Source organism: Aquarana catesbeiana, linkage group LG13 (genome assembly GCF_042186555.1).
Source record: "Aquarana catesbeiana isolate 2022-GZ linkage group LG13, ASM4218655v1, whole genome shotgun sequence".
Lineage (NCBI taxonomy): Eukaryota > Metazoa > Chordata > Amphibia > Anura > Ranidae > Aquarana > Aquarana catesbeiana.
Genome location: NC_133336.1, coordinates 44053717 through 44072750, shown reverse-complemented (window position 1 = coordinate 44072750; position 19034 = coordinate 44053717). Strand labels below are relative to the sequence as shown.

General features: G+C 45.6%; 1 protein-coding gene across 1 annotated transcript in view; it reads right to left on the bottom strand.

The window, feature by feature from the left end:
* The window catches only part of CCNK (cyclin K), a 45724-nt gene that overhangs the window by 19395 nt on the left and 7295 nt on the right, over nt 1-19034 (bottom strand). The window contains exons 3-5 of the mRNA XM_073610827.1: nt 3825-3906; nt 3581-3712; nt 16-121 (exon numbers count right to left, since the gene is read on the bottom strand). Coding sequence (XP_073466928.1) covers nt 16-121; nt 3581-3712; nt 3825-3906 — 320 coding nt within the window. The remainder of the gene's footprint in view (nt 1-15; nt 122-3580; nt 3713-3824; nt 3907-19034) is intronic.

Here is a 19034-nt window from a genome sequence, read left to right as displayed (position 1 = left end):
TACAGGTAATGTTACCTTTCAGCTGTTTGGCATACTTTAGGAGAAACTGATAGGGATGTTCTACTTGTAAGTCAAACTTGATGGTCTGTAGAAGAATCCTTTCTAGAACCATCACTTCTTCCTAAGGACATAAAAAAAATATATATATCTGTATCACTGTATATAACAGAAAAACACCATCACAAGTAATATACTGAAAGAGGCTGAATATAATACAAAGTTGGTCATATACAGTGCATCCGGAATATATTCACATCGCTTCACTTTTTCCACATTTTGTTATATTACAGCCTTATTCCAAAATTGATTAAATTCATTATTTTCCTCAAAATTCTACAAACAATACCCCATAATGACAATGTGAAAGAAGTCTATTTGAAATCTTTGAAAATGTATTAAAAATAAAAACAAAAAAAATCCTATGTACATAAGTATTCACAGCCTTTGCTCAATACTTTGTTGAAGCACCTTTGGCACCAATTACAGCCTCAAGTCTTATTGAGTATGATGCTACAAGATTGGCACAACTGGTTCTGGGCAGTTTCTCCCATTCTTCTTTGCAGGACCTCTCAAGCTTCATCAGGTTGGATGGGGAGCATTGGTGCAAAGCCATTTTCAGATTTCTACAGAGATGTTCAATCGGGTTCAGGTCTGGGCTCTGGTTGGGCCACTCAAGGACATTCACAGAGCTGTCCCGTAGCCACTCATTTGATATCTTGGCTGTGTGCTTAGGGTCATTGTCCTGTTGGAAGAGGAACCTTCACCCCAGTCTGAGGTCCAGAACGCTCTGGAGCAGGTTTTCATCAAGGATGTCTCTGTACACTGCTGTAATTATCTTTCTCTCGATCCTGACTAGTATCCCAGTTCATGCCACTGAAAAACATCCCCAAAGTGTTCAAACTGTTTCATCAGGCCAGAGAATTTTGTTTCTTATGGTCCAAAAGTCCTTCAAGTGCCTTTTGGCAAACTCCAGACAGGCTGTCGTGCCTTTTACTGAGAAGTGGCTCCTGTCCAGCCAATCTACCATGCAGGCCTAATTGGTGGAGCGCTGCAGAGATGGTTGTTCTTCTTGAAAGGTTCTCCCTCTCTCCACAGAGCAATGCTAGAGCTCTGTCAGAGTGACCATTCTTGGTCACCTCCCTAAGGCCCTCCTCCTCGGATTGCTTAGTTTGACTGGGCTGCCCGCTCTAGGAGTTCTGGTGGTTCAAAACTTCTTCCATTTATGAATGATGGAGGCCACTGTGCTCATTATTTAATCCATTTTTGAATAAGGCTATAACATAACAAAATGTGGAAAAAGTGAAGCGCTGTGAATACTTTCCGGATGCACTGTATGGTTAAACTGTAACATCTCTGCTTGCAATGAAAGGGAGCACTACTAGAACAAACTAAACCAACACTTTAGTTGCAGGGGCTTATTATGGTACACAGGAACAATCTGACCAGATGGAAATTATTCTTTCTTCCAAGACAGGAAGGAACATTTAATTTTCCTGGCCACACCGGTGTAATAAAACCCTATAGACTTCTATAGGACTGTGTCCCAAAGCCAGAGACAATCAGAGATGGTCCCTTAGCAGGCCATGGAGCTATAATGAGCAGGTGTGGTCAGGACAGTTGAGACTTCCACCACTGATACCCTCATATTTCTCTCCCACATATTTTCTGTATGTCTTTTTTTTTCTTCAATTGGACCAGTCCTCGCCAGTATGTAGAGGGGGCAAGCGAACCCTACATAGGACATCCCACGGATGTTCCTACCTTATATTACTATACTGAATGTGCCACTTGTCTGAGGGTAATGTTTCTAGACACCCATCATCTAGTATTTCAAATCCTGAGGTTGGTCCCTTGGACATGTCTTGAGGAGACCACATTAGTTGTTTTTTGTTCCTGGTATGCTTTTATATTACCATTTCTTCATTTTTTTTTGTGTGTTATTAGTAAGCCTATGTTAGGTTTTGAAATGTGGAATCACCCTCTAGGCTTTTGTGTCATATTGTTGAGGCACATGTGATCTTTTTCTTTTCTGATGTATGCTGAAAATACCTAAATAAAGAATTTAAAAAAGAAAAAAAAAACCCTCCATCACTTAATGCAAACAAAATGGTGAAACTTATGGAGTTGGATTTGAGGTAAGTATGCAAGTGGCACTTCCCCTTTTTGGTGGAGCTTCACAATTAAAGTGGAGTTCCACCCACTTTTACAACTCTTCAGCATCCCTCACTAAACTGTGCACTGTAAACGAATTGGATATTTTTTTATTTTTTTTCTCAGCACCTACTGTATATCTGCTGTATTCATTTTTCACTTCCTCCTCCCTGGCCGTGGCCCATCGCATCATTTCCTGTTTGCAATGTCTTCTGGGAAGGGGCGGCAACTTCCTCTGACACTGCTGTTGCTATGGAAACCTGACCTGAAACCTATTGCACTGCTTGTGCTGCACTGAGCATGAGCGAGATCTGCAAGGATGAGATCCAGGAAGAAATACAGTCTGGCTTCAGATGCCCACACCTAAGATGGCCACGGCCTGCTGTAAGTTTATAAAATAACAAACTACTGCTATAAACTAACAAAACAGACCTTAGTTTACAGACTAACTTTACTAGAATACATTAAGCTTGTGTATTATAGGGGTATTTTTATTTAAAAAGTATAATTTTGGCCGGAACACCACTTTAAGTAGGCATTAGAAGTCTATTCAAGCCCTAATGCCAGGAGAGTGTAAAAGTCCATGCTTCTGCCGACGTAAGCCTTACACATCAGTGGAAGCAAAACTGATCATGCCCAATTCCTGGTGTTACAGGTAACTGTTCAGTGTTGTATCCCTTTCCACTCTCTCTGTTTTGCTATTCACAAAGAAAAGCCAGTGATAGCCCAATGTGGCAAGAGTAAGACAAGCTAGTTTCATACGTTTCCTGCAATGACATCAACAAATAAAGGAACATTCCATGCAAAGGTTTACTAGGGTTGGCAAACCAATAAAAAGGATGGTGTCTGGGGTTTAAAGGCATCGTTCACCTTTACCAAAAAACTGCCTATGCACCTGTAGATAAAAACAAACTGTGCCACTTTGACTAAAGTTGAATAATGCTCTTGCTATAGCTGTAGGCCCTTTACTTACCTCATGAAGCCTGGCTGATAAACTCTCAGAGAAAAAACAGCTCTTACTAATCCAACATCACAGGAGCAAGCTCTCAAATGCTGAGTTCAGACTACAGGTCAGGGGAGAGAAAGTTCATGTAAGGGGGTTTGAATCAGAGAGAGTTCACCGTGGTGATGGTGGAGGTGAACAGTAAGAGCTAGGAGTCTCTCAGCAACATGCTAGCAACAAGCAGGACAGGATGATGCAAACACTGGGAAGCCTCACTCAGGCTTCAGGAGGTATGTAAATGGCCTACACTTACAGCAAGGGTATTATGACACTTTGGTCAAAGCTGCAGTTTGTTTTCATCTACAAGGGCCCCTTATCCACATATGCTTTTTTTTATTTTTGTGTAAGGGTGAACTATGTCTTTCAAACGCTTACTGATTCAGAAAGGCCACACTTGCCAGATACTACTACATTCAAGAGCCTTACCTTTGGATCATCCCCAAACTGTCCAAACTGCACATCATTTAACAAGCTTCGAGCTGTCTTTATTATATCTTTACATTTCTTGGGTGTTTCTTCCACCTTACCCGCTAGGAACAGACAGCAGGCACCGGTTACCTAGAGGACATAAAGGAAAATGAGGACAATCTAGAAAAAAATAAAAGATAGTCTACAATAATAAAACATACAAAAAATGCTGCGGCACACAAAACACTTCTGCCAAACTTACATATCTTGCAAATTGCTTAAAGGAATGAAACATATAGAATCGATGAAAATATATAATTCCAGTAGCTAGAGTGTCATAATGTCTGAAGGTCACTTTAAGGAAATTAAGGCTTTAAATTGTTATTGTGTACCTTACTGTTATAACATATTACTATATATTACACACACACACACATATATATATATATATATATACATACATACATACACACACACAGGGGTATAGAGTCTTCATTAACACTGTACATAGTAAGAGTTGGTAACGCAGGGTGCAAACAAATCACTACTTTTTTTAATAACATGTATACAAAAGTGAATGTGCCAACTGATCAAACTGAGGTAGAGCTATATATATATATATATATATATATATATATATATATATATATATATATTGAACACGTCACCATTTTTTTTGGTAAATACATTTCTAAAATTTAGCAACGACAGCTTCAAGACGCCTCCAAAGCCAAGACACCAGCTGAAATCAGTATTAGAACGCAATCCTGCCCCTTGTCAGTGCAAATTATCAGCTGGTTCAGTCTCAACTGATGGCCTATAGAGGCCTATAGAAAAGTGTCACACAAGAATCATCTCATGATGGGTAAAAGTAAAGAGCTCTCTCATGACCTTTGCAACCTTATTGTAGCAAAACATACTGATGGCATTGGATACAGAAGGACTTCTAAACTTCTGAATGTTCCAGGGAGCACTGTTCGGCCCATAATCCAGAAGTGGAAAGAACAACATTTCACCACAAACCAGCAACAACCAGGTGTACGTCACAAGATTTCTGACAGAGGAGTGAGAAGAATTATCATAAGAGTTGTCCAAGAGCCAAGGACCACTTGTAGAGAGCTTCAGAAAGACCTGGAATTAGCTGGTACAATTGTTTCAAAGAAAACAATAAGTAATGCACTCAACCGCCATGGCCTGTATACACGCTCACCACACAAGACTCCATTGCTGAAGAAAAAGCATGTTGAAGCTCGATTAAATATTGCTGCACAACATTTAGACAACTTGTGAAATACTTGGAGAATATAGTTTGGTCAGATGAGACCAAAATTAAACTTTTTGGAGGCCATAATACACACCATGTTTGGAGGTGAAATGGCACATCACCCCAAAAACACCCCCTCCCCCCCATACCAACAGTGAAGTTTGGAGGCGGAATCATGGTGTGGGGCTGTTTTTCAGTATACAGTAATGCAAAACTTCATATTATTGAAGAAAGGATGAATGGAAAAATGTACCAAGACATTCTTGATAAACCTCTGATGCCATCGGATGATGAAGATGAAACGAGGGTGGATATTTCAACAAGACAATTATTCTAAACACAAAGCCAAGTAAACTCTAAATTGGTTTCAAAGAAAGAAAATGAAGCTGTTAGAATGGCCCAGCCAATCACCTGACTTGAATCCAATCGAAAATCTATGAAAAGAACTAGAGATCAGAGCTCATAGAAGAGGCCCACAGAACCTTCAAGATTTAAAGACTGTGTGTAGAAGAATGGGCCAAAATCACACCTGAGCAATGCATGTGACTAGCTTCTCCATACAGAAGGCGTCTTAAAGCCGTCATTACCAACAAAGGATTTTGTATGAAGTATTAAATACATTTCAGTTATCGTGTTCAATACTTGGTTTTCCATACCCTTTTGCACCTCTCTTTCTTCATGAGTTCAATACCTTTTCCCTGTGTCATTCCATTTGATTACACATAACTTAATTTCTGAACCTATTTGTTTTGGTGTCTTTGTATGTAAGGATTGCATGGGTTGTTACCGAACAGTAGGGAAAATGTCATGTCAATAGCAACTTTAGAAATATATTTACCTAGAAAAATGGCGACGTGTTCAATACTTATTTTACTCGGGGTGTGGATGTATGTATGTATGTATATATATATATATACACACACATACATACACACACACACACTCACAGTGGCTGGACAAAAATATGGAAACACTAAAATATGGAAACACTAAAATATGGAAACACTAAAATATGGAAACACTACATGATGTTCACGTGTGACAGTGATGACATGTTTCACTTTGAAAGTGGAAGTGATAGAACATTCTTTTGTTTCCGCTGTGTGATGGGACACCTGGCTAACAGACAGGAAGCCTCACTTTCATCAATCACTGCATGTGCTGCTAGTAATACGGAGTCATGTCAATATAAGATAACAGTACTCAAGTTTCCCAAGCAAATTTAGAATAAACGCCTCGCCTGACACACTGGATGAGATATTACAAATAGAAGCCAAGAAGTGTGACTCTTTGTATATACACCTGAGGCAAGATTTAGCCAGATGCATGAACTGTTTACAGAATACCAAAGGTATTTAAAGTCTTGATATGAGCACAAACAGAGAGCACATTCTATTGTGTGCAGTCTTTGTTTGATGCAACATTACTGCTACATGAATGACACGTGGACATGGATTTATGTGGCATGTTTAACCGCTTAAATACCGGACACTTTTACCCTCTTCCTGCCCAGGACAATTTTCAGCTTTAAGCACTGTCACACTTTGAATGATAATTGCGCGAGAGTGTATCCAAAGAGATTTTTATCATTTTTTTCACACAAAAAGAGCTTTCTTTCGGTGGCATTTAATCACCACTGGGTTTATAATTTTTTGGCTGAACAAAAAAAGACTGAAAAATTTAGACAATACACATGTTTGTTATAAAATTTTGCAAATAAATCATCTTTCTTCATAAATTTAGGCCAAAATGTATTCTGTTACATTTCTTTGGTTAAAATAACCCAAATCAGTGTTTATTATATAGTCTGTAGGATAGGTAAAGAGTCCACAAACCAACCATGCATTATTGGCTGTGCAGTGGCAGGATCCAGAAGACGAAGGTGACTGGCCAGTGAGGAACCATCTGCAGCACTGGATAAGCCCCCCCCCCCTCAAAAAAAAACCTGGAAATGGCTCTAGTGAGGGACCTGGATGGTGGACTTAGCTGAGTGTAAATTGTTGCACGGGGTAAGAGCAACAAAAAACCCTAGTTAGACTTACCGGTAACGGTATTTCTACGAGTCTTTCAGGACAGCACCTGGAGAGAGCGCAACTCCACCCACTTTTCCCAGGAAACACTGCAGTCAGTTTTTTCTTTAAAGACCGGACACTTCCACCATGGCCTCAGTTGTTCACAGAGTACCTCCAGCCATGCTGAAATTAGATAAGCAGAACATAGCAATAACACCACATGTTATAAAACAATTAGGGAGGGTCATTGGTGCTGTCCTGAAAGACTCGTAGAAATACCGTTACCGGTAAGTCTAACTAGGGTTTTTCTCCCCTCGTCTTTCAGGACAGCACCTGGAGATGATAAAAAAGTACTTACTCTAGGGTGGGACCACCGCCTGCAGGACCTTCCTGCCAAACGACTGTTCCGCTGCTGATAGCAAGTCCAACCTGTAGTGGCGGGTGAAGGTGGAGAAGCTTGTCCACGTGGCCGCTTTACAGATCCGACCTGGAGAAGCCCCTGCTCTTTCCACCCAGGACGTTGCTACTGCCCTTGTTGAATGGGCCATTACCCCTTTGGGTGGATCAGCCCCTGAAGCTTTATAGGCTTCACTGATCGCCATTCTTAGCCATCTGCCTATAGTGCTTTTGGAAGCACAATGACCCTTACGCGATCCAGAAAAAAGAATAAAGAGAGAATTTGACTTTCTAAATTCTCTCGTGAACTCTAAATAATGAAGTAAACATCTTCTCAAATCCAGAGTATGAAAAGCCTCCTCCTTAGAGTTGGATGGTGTAGGGCAAAAAGTAGGTAAAACTATCTCCTATGCCCTATGAAAAAAGGTTGCGACTTTTGGCAAAAAACCCGGGTCAGTTTTCAGCACTACCCGGTCTGGAAATAGAAAGCAAAAAGGTTCTATTATAGATAGAGCTTGCAACTCACTTACTCTTCTGGCCGAGGTAACTGCTACCAAAAGAACTAGCTTGAGCGTCCAAAATTTTAAAGTCACTCTGGGGGCTCAAAAGGTGTTTTAATCAACCCTTGTAGCACCAGTGATAAATCCCATTTAGGAAAAGATTTAAAAGGTACCCGCCTAAGCCTGGCCAATGCCTCGAAGAATCTAATTATAAATGGTTCTTGAGATAACTTTCTCTCAAGAAACACCGACAAGGCAGCCACCTGGACTTTCAGGGTACTGGCTGCCAGCCCCATCTCCATACCCTCAATCAGAAACTCTAATATTGAGGGCAATTCCTGTGGTGAACATTTTTTAGTCGTGCACCAGGAATTAAACCGCCTCCATGTTTTAAAATAAATACCCCTGGTAACCTTTTTTTGGCTACTTAACAGGGTTGACACCAGCTTATCTGAGAAGCCCTTTCTTTTTAGAAGCTGCTCTTCAGTAACCACCCCGTCAGCTTGAGCTGGTCGATATTTGGATGCTGAAGGGGTCCCTGGGTTAAGAGATCTTTTCGAAGTGGAAGAAACCAATGTGGTTCCACTGCCATCCTCTGTATGGTTGCAAACCAGGGCCTCTTGGGCCAAAAAGGAGCCACTAGGATCATACTTGTGGTCTCTCGTTGTAGTTTCTTTAAAACCAAAGGGATCATTTGAAAGGGGGGAAAGGCATAGCACAAGTGGAAGTTCCATGGTTGTGCCAGCGCATCCAATCCTTTCTCCTGATCTAGCCTGTTTAGTGAGTAATAGGCCTTCACCTTTGAATTCTTGTGGGATGCGAATAGGTCTGAGGAGCTCCCCATTTCTCTGTTAATTTCTGGAATACCTCCTTGTTTAGACTCCACTCTGCCTCTAAATATCCTTTCTCTGCTTAGAAAGTCGGCTACTAGATTCAGCTCTCCTTTTAAGTGTACAGCTGTTAGGGACTTTAAGTTGTTTTCTGCCCAAGATAGCATCTGAACGGACAAGGCTAGCAAGACCTTGCTTCTCGTGCCACCCTGTCTTGTAACATATGCCACTGCTGTGGCATTGTCTGATAGTACTTGAACATGGTGACCCTGGACTTTTTTCTCGAAAGCCCATAGTCCTAAGAGAATAGCCCTTAGTTCTCTCCAATTGGAGGATCTCCTGGCCTCCCTGTTCGTCCAATTCCCCTGAGCCATCTGTCCTTCCAGGTGGGCGCCCCAACCCCAGGAACTCGCATCCGTTGTTAATCTCCTCTCCTGGGGAAAACACCAGAGCAGGCCCCTGTCTAGATTGGAGTGACTCCTCCACCACCAGAGCTTCCTCTGAACTCGAGGGGATATTATTATTATTATCTTTTCTAGGGACTCTCCATAGGACCAATTTTTCAAAATTGTCTGTTGAAGATCCCTTGCATGTAAACGTGCCCACTGTACTGCTGGTATTGCTGCAGTAAGGAGCCCCAAGACGGACATCGCTGCCCTGATAGAAATCGGCAGGTTTGTCTGGGTCTTTTTTACAGCGTTCTGAAGTTTTACTATCTTTTCCTCGGGGAGGAATATTCTCTCCTGTATGGAATCGATAGTGTAACCTGTTGCCTGTGATGGAATCATGTTCGATTTTTCCTTGTTTATTAACCAACCCAGGCTCTCCAGATGACTCTTTGTCCTTTGTAGATCCTTCTCTAATATGTGCCTTGTTTTGGCAAATAATAGAAGATCATCTAAATATGGGACAATCGAGATTCCCTCTATTCTGAGAGGGGCTAAGGCCTCTGCTAGAATCTTCGTGAATATCCTCGGAGAGGATGACAGTCCGAAAGTGAGAGCTCTGAATTGAAGATGTATGATAGACCCTTCCATCCTGATTGCAAATCTGAGGTGCTTTTGTGATGCTGGGGCTATAGGCACATGGAGATATGCATCTCTCAGGTCTATGGATACCATAAAACAGTTCGGGGTCAGGAGACCCTTTACCGAAAAGATCGTATCCATTTTGAACTTCTTGTACCTGCCAATGCTCTAAGTTTCTGGCCACCACTGTTGCAGCCATAGCTGGCTTTCAATTTGCTAAGGTGGAATCCCAAGCTTTCCTTAGCAAGGAGTCAGCCCTTTTATCCATGGGATCCTTAAGGATACCCATATCCTCAAACGCAAGGTCGGTGTTTCTCGACACCTGAGAGAAAGCTGCATCCAGTCTTGGTTTTTTGTTCCAGACTTGGGTGCTATCCTCTTCAAAGGGAAACCTGCGTTTGAGAGATTTAGAAAAGAAAGGGGCCCTCTCTGGGTCCTTCCATTCTCTCTTTATTGTTTCTGACAGAAACTTATGCACCGGAAACACCCTGTGCTTCACTTCACCCATGCCCTGAAACATTTTGTCATGCAGCGACAACAGGGTTTTATCTTCTGTAATGTTAAGAGTAGTGTGGACGGTTTTTAATAGATCATCCACCTCCTCTAGAGATAGTTTATAGCGGGAAGTAGAGGAAGAAGATTCTTTCTCTTCCTCTGCTTCTTCCTCAGATTCTGTAGCCACACTACGCTCCTCCTCTTCAGAGTCACTGCCCTCTCTGTATGCAGAGACAGAAGACTGGGAAGGAGGTACTGAGCTGCTACCTGTAGCTGGACCCTTGTCAAGATAGGATTTATATGACTCAAAGGTATCAGCCAAATCTTTTCTGAAAGAGCTCAGCAAATCTTGCTGAGCCACAGGTGTAGTAGGAGTGGTCTCCTCTTTCACCAAGTCTGCAATGCAACCCTTGCATAATACTTTAGCCCAAGACTCCTTAAGCACATTTTTACAAGATGGGCATTTCTTTTTAACAGCCACAGAGGAATGCTTGGTCTTTTCTTTTGCCTTCTGAAATACATAAGCAAACAGTATGCTGAACAAATGGAGGTGCCAGATGTGCTTCACAGATGTGCTTCACAACTATTAACACACTTACTTCCTGACCCAAAACACAGGAAGAGTGTTGCAGGCTCTTTAAACAATTCAACAAAGAGGGAACTAAAACATGCCTCTACAGTAAGTTACAGAGACCGCTGTCCCCGCTTACCTGGGCCTGGCTGACTTGTGTGGCTCCTGCCACCGCCGATTGTTCCTCCTCCATGCTGTCAGGATTTACAATGGCGCTCGGTGCCTGTATTTCAAACTTCCTGGACCGCTCGCCGCTGCGAGGGCCAGAAATGATGTCAGCCGTACGAGGCCGCCCTCTCCTCCTGCGTTCCAGCGGCCGGAACCGGAAGCCGCGTCGCACCGCTAGAGGTTCCGCTCCCGGCCGTAGTGACGCGCTCGCCACTGGAACCCGGAAGGCTAAGGCTTTGGGGATAAAGAAGGAGATCACTCCTCCACAGCCTTGCCGCCGGTCTAAAGGAGCGGGGACCCCCGTCAGCCTGACCCTCGCCAGGTATGAAGAGGGGAGGACGCAACCCCCACACGTAAGGGAGGAAGCTGGGCTGGCCTTCAGAATAAACAAACACATACCGGTATGCCCCCTACTCTCTCCACCTGGAGAAAGCGCAGCACACCCCTGGCTCCCTGCAGCGCTTCCACCATGGAGGAGGAAACACTACAACTGAGGCCATGGTGGAAGTGTCCGGTCTTTAAAGAAAAAACTGACTGCAGTGTTTCCTGGGAAAAGTGGGTGGAGCTGCGCTCTCACCAGGTGCTGTCCTGAAAGACGAGGGGAGAAAACTTGCAGTACAAGCTGAAGGAGGGGACAAGGGGGTCTTATTTTGCCCAGAATGGGGCTTTAAAGTAGAACTATTAGGCAAAACCTTTTTTTTTTTCATTTTGGATAGCGTAAGAGGGTTAGAACCCTTGTAAGATTTATGTTTACCATCTTCATTGGAGAGATTTACCTTCACTTCCTGTCCCATAGCCAAACAGGAAGTGAGAGGAAATCACTGCAAATTAACCGCTTGCCGACTGCCTCACGCACATTTACGTCAGCAGAATGGCACGGGCAGGCAAAGCAATGTATATATACATTGCTTTGAACCTGCCCGCGGGACCCGCAGACTCGATCGCCGGTATCCCGCGATCGGGTCTCAGAACGGGGGGGGGGGGGATGCCTTTGTAAACAAGGTATGTCCTGTTCTGCCTAGTGACACAAAACTGATAGTCTGCTCCCTCTCATCGGAAGCAGCGATCAGTGACGTGTCACAGTAAGCCACGCCCCCCGGTGTCCCGCGATCGGGTCTCAGAACGGCAGAAAGGGGGGGGGGGGATGCCTTTGTAAACAAGGTATCTCCCTGTTCTGCCTAGTGACACAACACTGATAGTCTGCTCCCTCTCATTGGAAGCAGCGATCAGTGACGTGTCACAGTAAGCCACGCCCCCTAACAGTTAGAATCACTCCCTAGGACACACTTAACCACTTCTCCGCCCCCTAGTGGTTAACCCCTTCACTGCCAGTGTCATTTACACAGCAACCAATGCATTTTTATAGCATCGATCGCTGTATAAATGACAATGGTCCCAAAATAGTGTCAAAAATATCCGATGTGTCCGCCATAATATCGCAGTCACGATAAAAATCGCACATCGCTGCCATAACTAGTAAAAAAAAAAAAAAAATGCCATAAAACTACCCCCTATTTTGTAGACGCTATAACTTTTGCGCAAACCAATCAATATACGCTTGTTGCCATTTTTTTTACCAAAAATATGTATGAGAATAGGTATCGGCCTAAACTGAGAAAAAAATAGCTTTTTTCTAAAAAAAATTGGGGATATTTATTATAGCAAAAAGTACAAAATATTGCTTTTTTTAAAAAAAACTGTCGCTCTATTTTTGTTTATAGCGCAAAACATAAAAACCGCAGAGGTGATCAAATACCACCAAAAGAAAGCTCTATTTGTGAAAAAAAATCGGAGTTACTTACCGGTAACGTCCTTTTCCAGGAGTCTTTCAGGACAGCACCATAGAGAGACCTTGGCTCCTCCCCTTCTGAGGAAACACCGCCTTCAACTTAAAGCTTTAAACCTCACCGCTCTCCCCCGGCCCCTCAGTTCTTCAAGAGGACCTCCGGTTAGCTGGGGAGACACAAGAACACGTCATAATAACTTTGATCTTACCTGACGTTCTTCTGCGATGAACTCCTTCACGAATATCCCTACAGTAGGGTGGGTAACTGTGCTGTCCTGAAAGACTCCTGGAAAAGGACGTTACCGGTAAGTAACTCCGATTTTCCCATTTCCGTCTTTCAGGACAGCACCATAGAGAGGATGAGCGAGCACCTTACCTTAGGGTGGGACTACTGCCTGCAGAACCTTACGCCCAAAAGCCTGGTCTTTTGCTGACAGAAGGTCCAATCTGTAGTGTTTCACGAACGTGTCGAATCTAGACCACGTTGCCGCTCTACAGATCTGCTCCGGAGACGCACCAGCCCACTCGGCCTGAGAGGTCGCCACTGCCCTTGTGGAGTGTGCCCTGATACCCTTAGGGGCTTCTAACCCGCTAATTATATAAGCCTGACTGATAGCTAACCTTAGCCACCTAGCTAAAGTGCGCCTCGAGGCTTTGCCTCCCTTCCTGGTTCCTGAAAATAACACAAAAAAGGAATCAGATTTTCTAAATGGTTTTGTATCCTCCAAGTATTGCAGGACACACCTTCTTACATCTAGTTTATGAAACCTATGTTCCTGTTCCCTCACAGGATTCAAACAAACGGTGGGCAAAACAATTTCCTGGCCTCTATGAAAAACCGAGGCTACTTTCGGTAAGAAGGCCGGATCGGCCTTAAAAATTACCCTGTCCGGGAATACCTGAAAAAAGGGGGCCCTAATGGAGAGGGCCTCGAGTTCACTTACTCTTCTTGCCGTAGTGATTGCCACCAAAAACACCGTTTTGAGGCTAATCCATTTTAGTGTACACGTCTCCAATGGCTCAAAGGGTTCCCCTGTAAGTGCTTGTAGGACCAAGGAAAGATCCCACATTGGGAAGGGGGGGACCTTCAGAGGTCTCTGCCTACTCAATGCTTTAAAAAATCTAATGACCCAAGGATCGGAGGCTAGTTGTTTCTCCAGAAACACACTCAAAGCAGAAACCTGTCCTTTCAGGGTGCCAAGGGCTAACCCCTTGTCCGCCCCTGCCTGCAGGAACTCTAAGACCGCTATAGAGCTGTGAATATCAAAAGAAGTTTCTGTACACCAGCTATTAAAACGCCTCCACGTTTTTTGGTAGATGACCTGGGTTTCTTTTTTCCTGCAGTTAAGGAGGGTCTTTACCAAGCTATCTGAGAAACCTCTGTTCTTCAACAGTTCTTCCTCAGTAGCCAAGCCGCGAGGCTCCATCTCCCCACCTGGGGACAACAGATTGGCCCCTGGGAAAGGAGATTCTCCTGAACTGGCAAAAGCCAGGGGGGTTCCGCTGCCAGACTTCTCAGGATGGAGAACCAAGGCCTCCTGGGCCAATGTGGCGCAATAAGAATGAGAGTTGTGTTTTCCAGTTGGAATTTTCTTAGGACGGCTGGGATTAGTACAGGTGGGGGGAAGGCATAACACCTGTCGAAAGCCCAACTCTGAGCCAGTGCGTCTATCCCTAGAGCTCCATCCCACCTGTTTAGGGAGAAGAAGAGATGCACCTTCCTGTTTTCTCTCGAGGCAAAGAGGTCTATGCATGGCCTTCCCCATTTCTGGGATATTGCTTCGAAAACCCCCTGATTCAGAACCCAGTCGCCTTCCCTCAGCCGTTTCCTGCTGAGGTAATCCGCCACCAGATTTTGATCTCCCTTCAGATGCACTGCCGAGAGGGATAGGACGTTTAATTCGGCCCATCTGAGAATGCTTTCTACCAGGGTCCACAGAGGTCTGCTCCTGGTACCCCCCTGCCTGTTTATGTAGGCTACAGCTGAGGAGTTGTCCGACCGGACTCTCACATGCTGTCCCTGAAGTTCCTTTTGAAAAGTTTTGAGTGCCAAGGCTACTGCCTTCAGCTCCCTCCAGTTGGAGGATCTTCCTGCGTCCTCCTTCCGCCAGCCTCCCTGAGCCACCCGGTCCTCCATATGCGCCCCCCAACCCATGCCACTCGCATCGGTCGTGACGCATCTGGACACCGGCAGAACCCATTCCAGACCCTGAGAGAGATTGGCTTCTTTCCGCCACCACCATAGGGATCTCTTGACCTGGTCCGGTACAGTTATCAGGGAATCCAAAGATTCCTGACTGTGGTCCCAAATGCTCAGGATAAATAGTTGCAAGGGGCGAAAGTGTAATCCTGCCCACTGGACTGCTGGAAGTGCTGCCGTCAGTAACCCCAAGGCTGACATAGCCTTTCTTACTGATATTTGTTGGCTGCCCTGGAGTAACGACATTGCCCTGTCTACCTTCTGGATTTTCTCCATAGGCAGGAAGACCTTTTGTTTTGTTGAGTCCAACAGGTAACCTAAAAAGATTACCTTTTGCGAAGGAGTCAGATTGGACTTCTCCAGATTTAAGAGCCAACCTAGACCCTCTAAGATGTTCCTTGTCAACTGCAGGTCCTGCGACAGTTGTTCCGCGGAAGGGGCAAAAAGTAGTAGATCGTCTAAATAAGCGATCACTGAAATGCCCCTGATCCGTAGGAAAGCCAAGACTTCTACCATGACTTTGGTGAAGATGCGGGGGGAAGAGGATAGCCCGAAGGGAAGGGCCCTGAACTGCCAGTGAAAGGTCCCTTCTCTGGTATTTATTGCCAGCCTGAGGAACCTTTGACACTGATCTGCAATGGGAATGTGCAGGTAGGCATCCCTCAAGTCTATCGATGCCATAAAGCAGTTTGGAGGAAGAAGTGTCTTTACCGAATAGATTGAGTCCATTCGGAACCTCCTGTAGGTGAGAGAGACGTTCAGAGGCTTCAGGTTCAGGATGAGCCTGAACTTCCCCGAGGGTTTGCGCACCACAAAAATGTGGGAGTAAAAGCCTCTGCCCGTCTCTCCTTCTGGCACTCGAACTACCACCTCCTGTTCCTCCAACTCCTGGAGGGAGGAAAGGAGAGCCGCTGACCTCTCTGCACATTTCGGAAGCGTGGTTACGAGGAGTCTGCATGGTGGAGGTTCTGCAAACTCCAACCTGTACCCTCTTCTTATGACTTCCAAAATAAAATTGTTGGAGGTGATCATCTCCCACTGTGGAAGGAAGGCCCCCAGTCTTCCTCCCACCGTTATTCTGTCACTTTGTCTTTTTGGGCTGTTCAGGAGGGCGAAAAATAGCCCCCCCACGCCCCTTCCCTTTTTGTCCCCACCCCTTTTTCTGTTGATCAGATTTTGGGGGGTCCAACTTCTTCCACGGCCGAGACTTTCTTTTAGTCTCTGCCGGTTTTCTTTTAAAAGGAAATGCCTTTTTTCTGTCAGCCGTTCTATCCAATACAGCTTCCAGACCTGGCCCGAAAAGCAAGTCCCCCGTGAGAGGAATGCCGCAGAGTTTAACCTTGGATGCGGTATCTCCCTGCCATGTTTTAAGCCATAGGGCTCTTCTTGCCGAATTGGACAATGCGGCTGATCTTGCAGACATACGCACCGATTCAGCTGACGCATCTGCCAGGTAAGCTATTCCTTTAAGGAGCATGGGAAAAGACGAAAGGATTGTTTCCTTAGGCGTACCCGCCTCTATATGCGCCTTAATTTGCGTTAGCCAATACTCCATGTTTCGTGCCACCACCGTGGACGCCATGGCAGGTTTGAGGTTCCCTATGGAAGAGTCCCAGGATTTTTTCAGGAGGGAATCTATCCTTTTATCCATGGGATCTGGGAGTGCCCCCATGTCCTCAAAGGCCAAGTCAGTGTGTCTGGAGACCTGCGAAAAGGCTGCGTCTAGCTTAGGCGATTTGTTCCATACCAGCGCCTCCTCTTCTGCAAAGGGGAACCTACGCTTAAGTGCCTTTGAAAGGAAAGGCTTCCTTTCGGGGTCTTGCCACTCCTTTTTGATGGCGTCAACTAAGACCTCATGGACCGGGAACACCTTCCTTTTATGTTCCCCTAGTCCCTTGTACATCTGGTCATGGAGTGAAAGTTTTTTCCTTTCCTCCTGGATTCCTAGGGTGGTATGAATGGCTCCTAGGAGCTCCTCCACCTCCTCCAGGGAAAGCTTGTAGCGAGAGGATCTTGTGGATTCCCCTTCCACCTCCTCTCCCTCTGATTCCCCCTGGGGATCTGAGGACCCGCTATCAGGCTCTTCCTCAACCTCGAATCTGGCACCTCCTGGATTCTCTCCACTTCCCGAGGGAGCATCCATTAAGGATTGAGGAACACTCTGCTGTGCTGGTGGAGAAACAACCTGCGGCTGTGGCAACTGAAGACTGGCAAATAATGTTTTAAAAGTCTGCACCGTATTGGAAAGTTCTTTCACGGATGCTGCTAAATCTGAAGACTGTTCTCCAGATTGCTCCCTTACTAGCCCCTCTATACAATCCCTGCAGAGGGGTTTAGACCAAGATTCCCCCATTGTGATTTTACATGAGGGGCATTTCTTCTTGGCACTGTGGGGTGACTTGCTTTTCTCTGTAGCTTTGCCCTGGAAAACAAGTTAAAAGTAGGGAGCAATCAGCAAACTTTCACCAGCACTACCACGGAGGGCCACCAGGGGTGCACTTCCCGGGACCAACCATCACCAGGGACCCAGTCACAACCCTTTCCCCCCCTTCACCACCAGGGGGAGTTCTACACCTGTGGAGCTTTACAGGAAGCGGTAAGGGAACACCACCCCAGGGTTCCTCTTACCTTAGAGTGGCTGGTGCAGGATTCTCCTGGAGCGGTTCTTGAAGCCTCTGCTTCCGACATCTCCTTAGAGTGCAGTGGTGATCCAAGCCCCTGTGTGCTGTCCCCACAGCAGGTCAGAGGCAGCACCAGCCGAACGCGCGGTCCGTTTTCAACACCGCGACCGGAACCGGAAGTCACGGGTCAGACGGAAACACCGACCTCCGCCGGAAATGACGTCACCCGTCCTCCGACCCAGCGCTCAGAGCTCCCACGCTGGCTGCAAGTGCAGGGCGGTCTTCTGTGCCTCCGCCTATGCCACTGCTAGGCAAGAAAGAAAACGGACCCCCCCAGCTTACAACTTCACTAAGAGAAGCTGGGGGAGCGTGATGTGCAGTCTTCTAAAAGGTACTCAGCCACCCTAGCCCCTTAGACTGCAGCTTTCTTAGAAAAAATGAGCAGGAGAGAGCCAGAGAGAGAGCGCCCCCTTTGGTCAGCCTGCAATTAGCCTCAGCCTCCCTAGCTGTGCGGCCCTAGTTCCTTGCGATGTCTCCCCACCGGAGGAAACACCAGAACTGAGGGGCCGGGGGAGAGCGGTGAGGTTTAAAGCTTTAAGTTGAAGGCGGTGTTTCCTCAGAAGGGGAGGAGCCAAGGTCTCTCTATGGTGCTGTCCTGAAAGACGGAAATGGGAAAAAAAGGATGTCAATTTTGTTTGGGAGCAACGTCGCACGACTGCGCAATTGTCAGTTAAAGCGTTGCAGTGCCGAATTGCAAAAAGTAGCCCGGTCATTTGGCAGCCAAATGGTCTGGGGCTGAAGTGGTTAAGGGAATCTCTTGGGGACCCCCCAGGTCACCATAACTAGTGTCCCCATTGGAATATTTCCCCTCTATTACATTTCTGGTGACAACCCAAAATATGGAATTTTCTTTTACTTTCAATGACAATGGACAAATAGGAGAGGGTGAGTCTCTTTAAAGTGATACTAAAATCATTTTTTTTTTCTTTAAAAATAACAAACATGTTATACTTACCTTCCCTGTGCAGTGGATTTGCACAGAGCAGCCCAGATCCTCCTCTTCTCGGGTGCCGGTACTTTTGGCCCCTCTCCCCTGCTGAGTGCCCCCACAGTAAGCAGCTTGCTATGGGGGCACCCAGGCCGAGCATCTGTGTGTGTCCATTCAGACACTGAGCCGTGATTTGGCCCTGCCCCCTCTCTCTCCTCGATGGCTCAGTGATTTTGATTGACCTGGGCAGCTAAGACACTCCTGCAACATCACTGGATCGAGATGGGCTCAGGTAAGTATTAGAGGGGCTGCTGCACACAGAAGGTATGCATAGAATGCATTTAAGATAATAAAAAAAAACCTTCTGACTTCACTTTAAAGCAGAGTTCGCTTAAAAAAAAAAAAATTAAAAGTCTGCTGCTACAAATACTGCAGCTGCTGACTTTTAATAAATCGTACACTTACCTGTCCCAGGGTCCAGTGATGCGGGGGATCGAAGCCCCGCTTGTCTCCCCTTCCGCTTGTAACTGTGGGCACCCGGCTGTGGCTTCACAGCCGGGCACCCACTGCGCATGCGTGAGCCGCGTGCCGTGACTGGCCGCGCAATCATCTG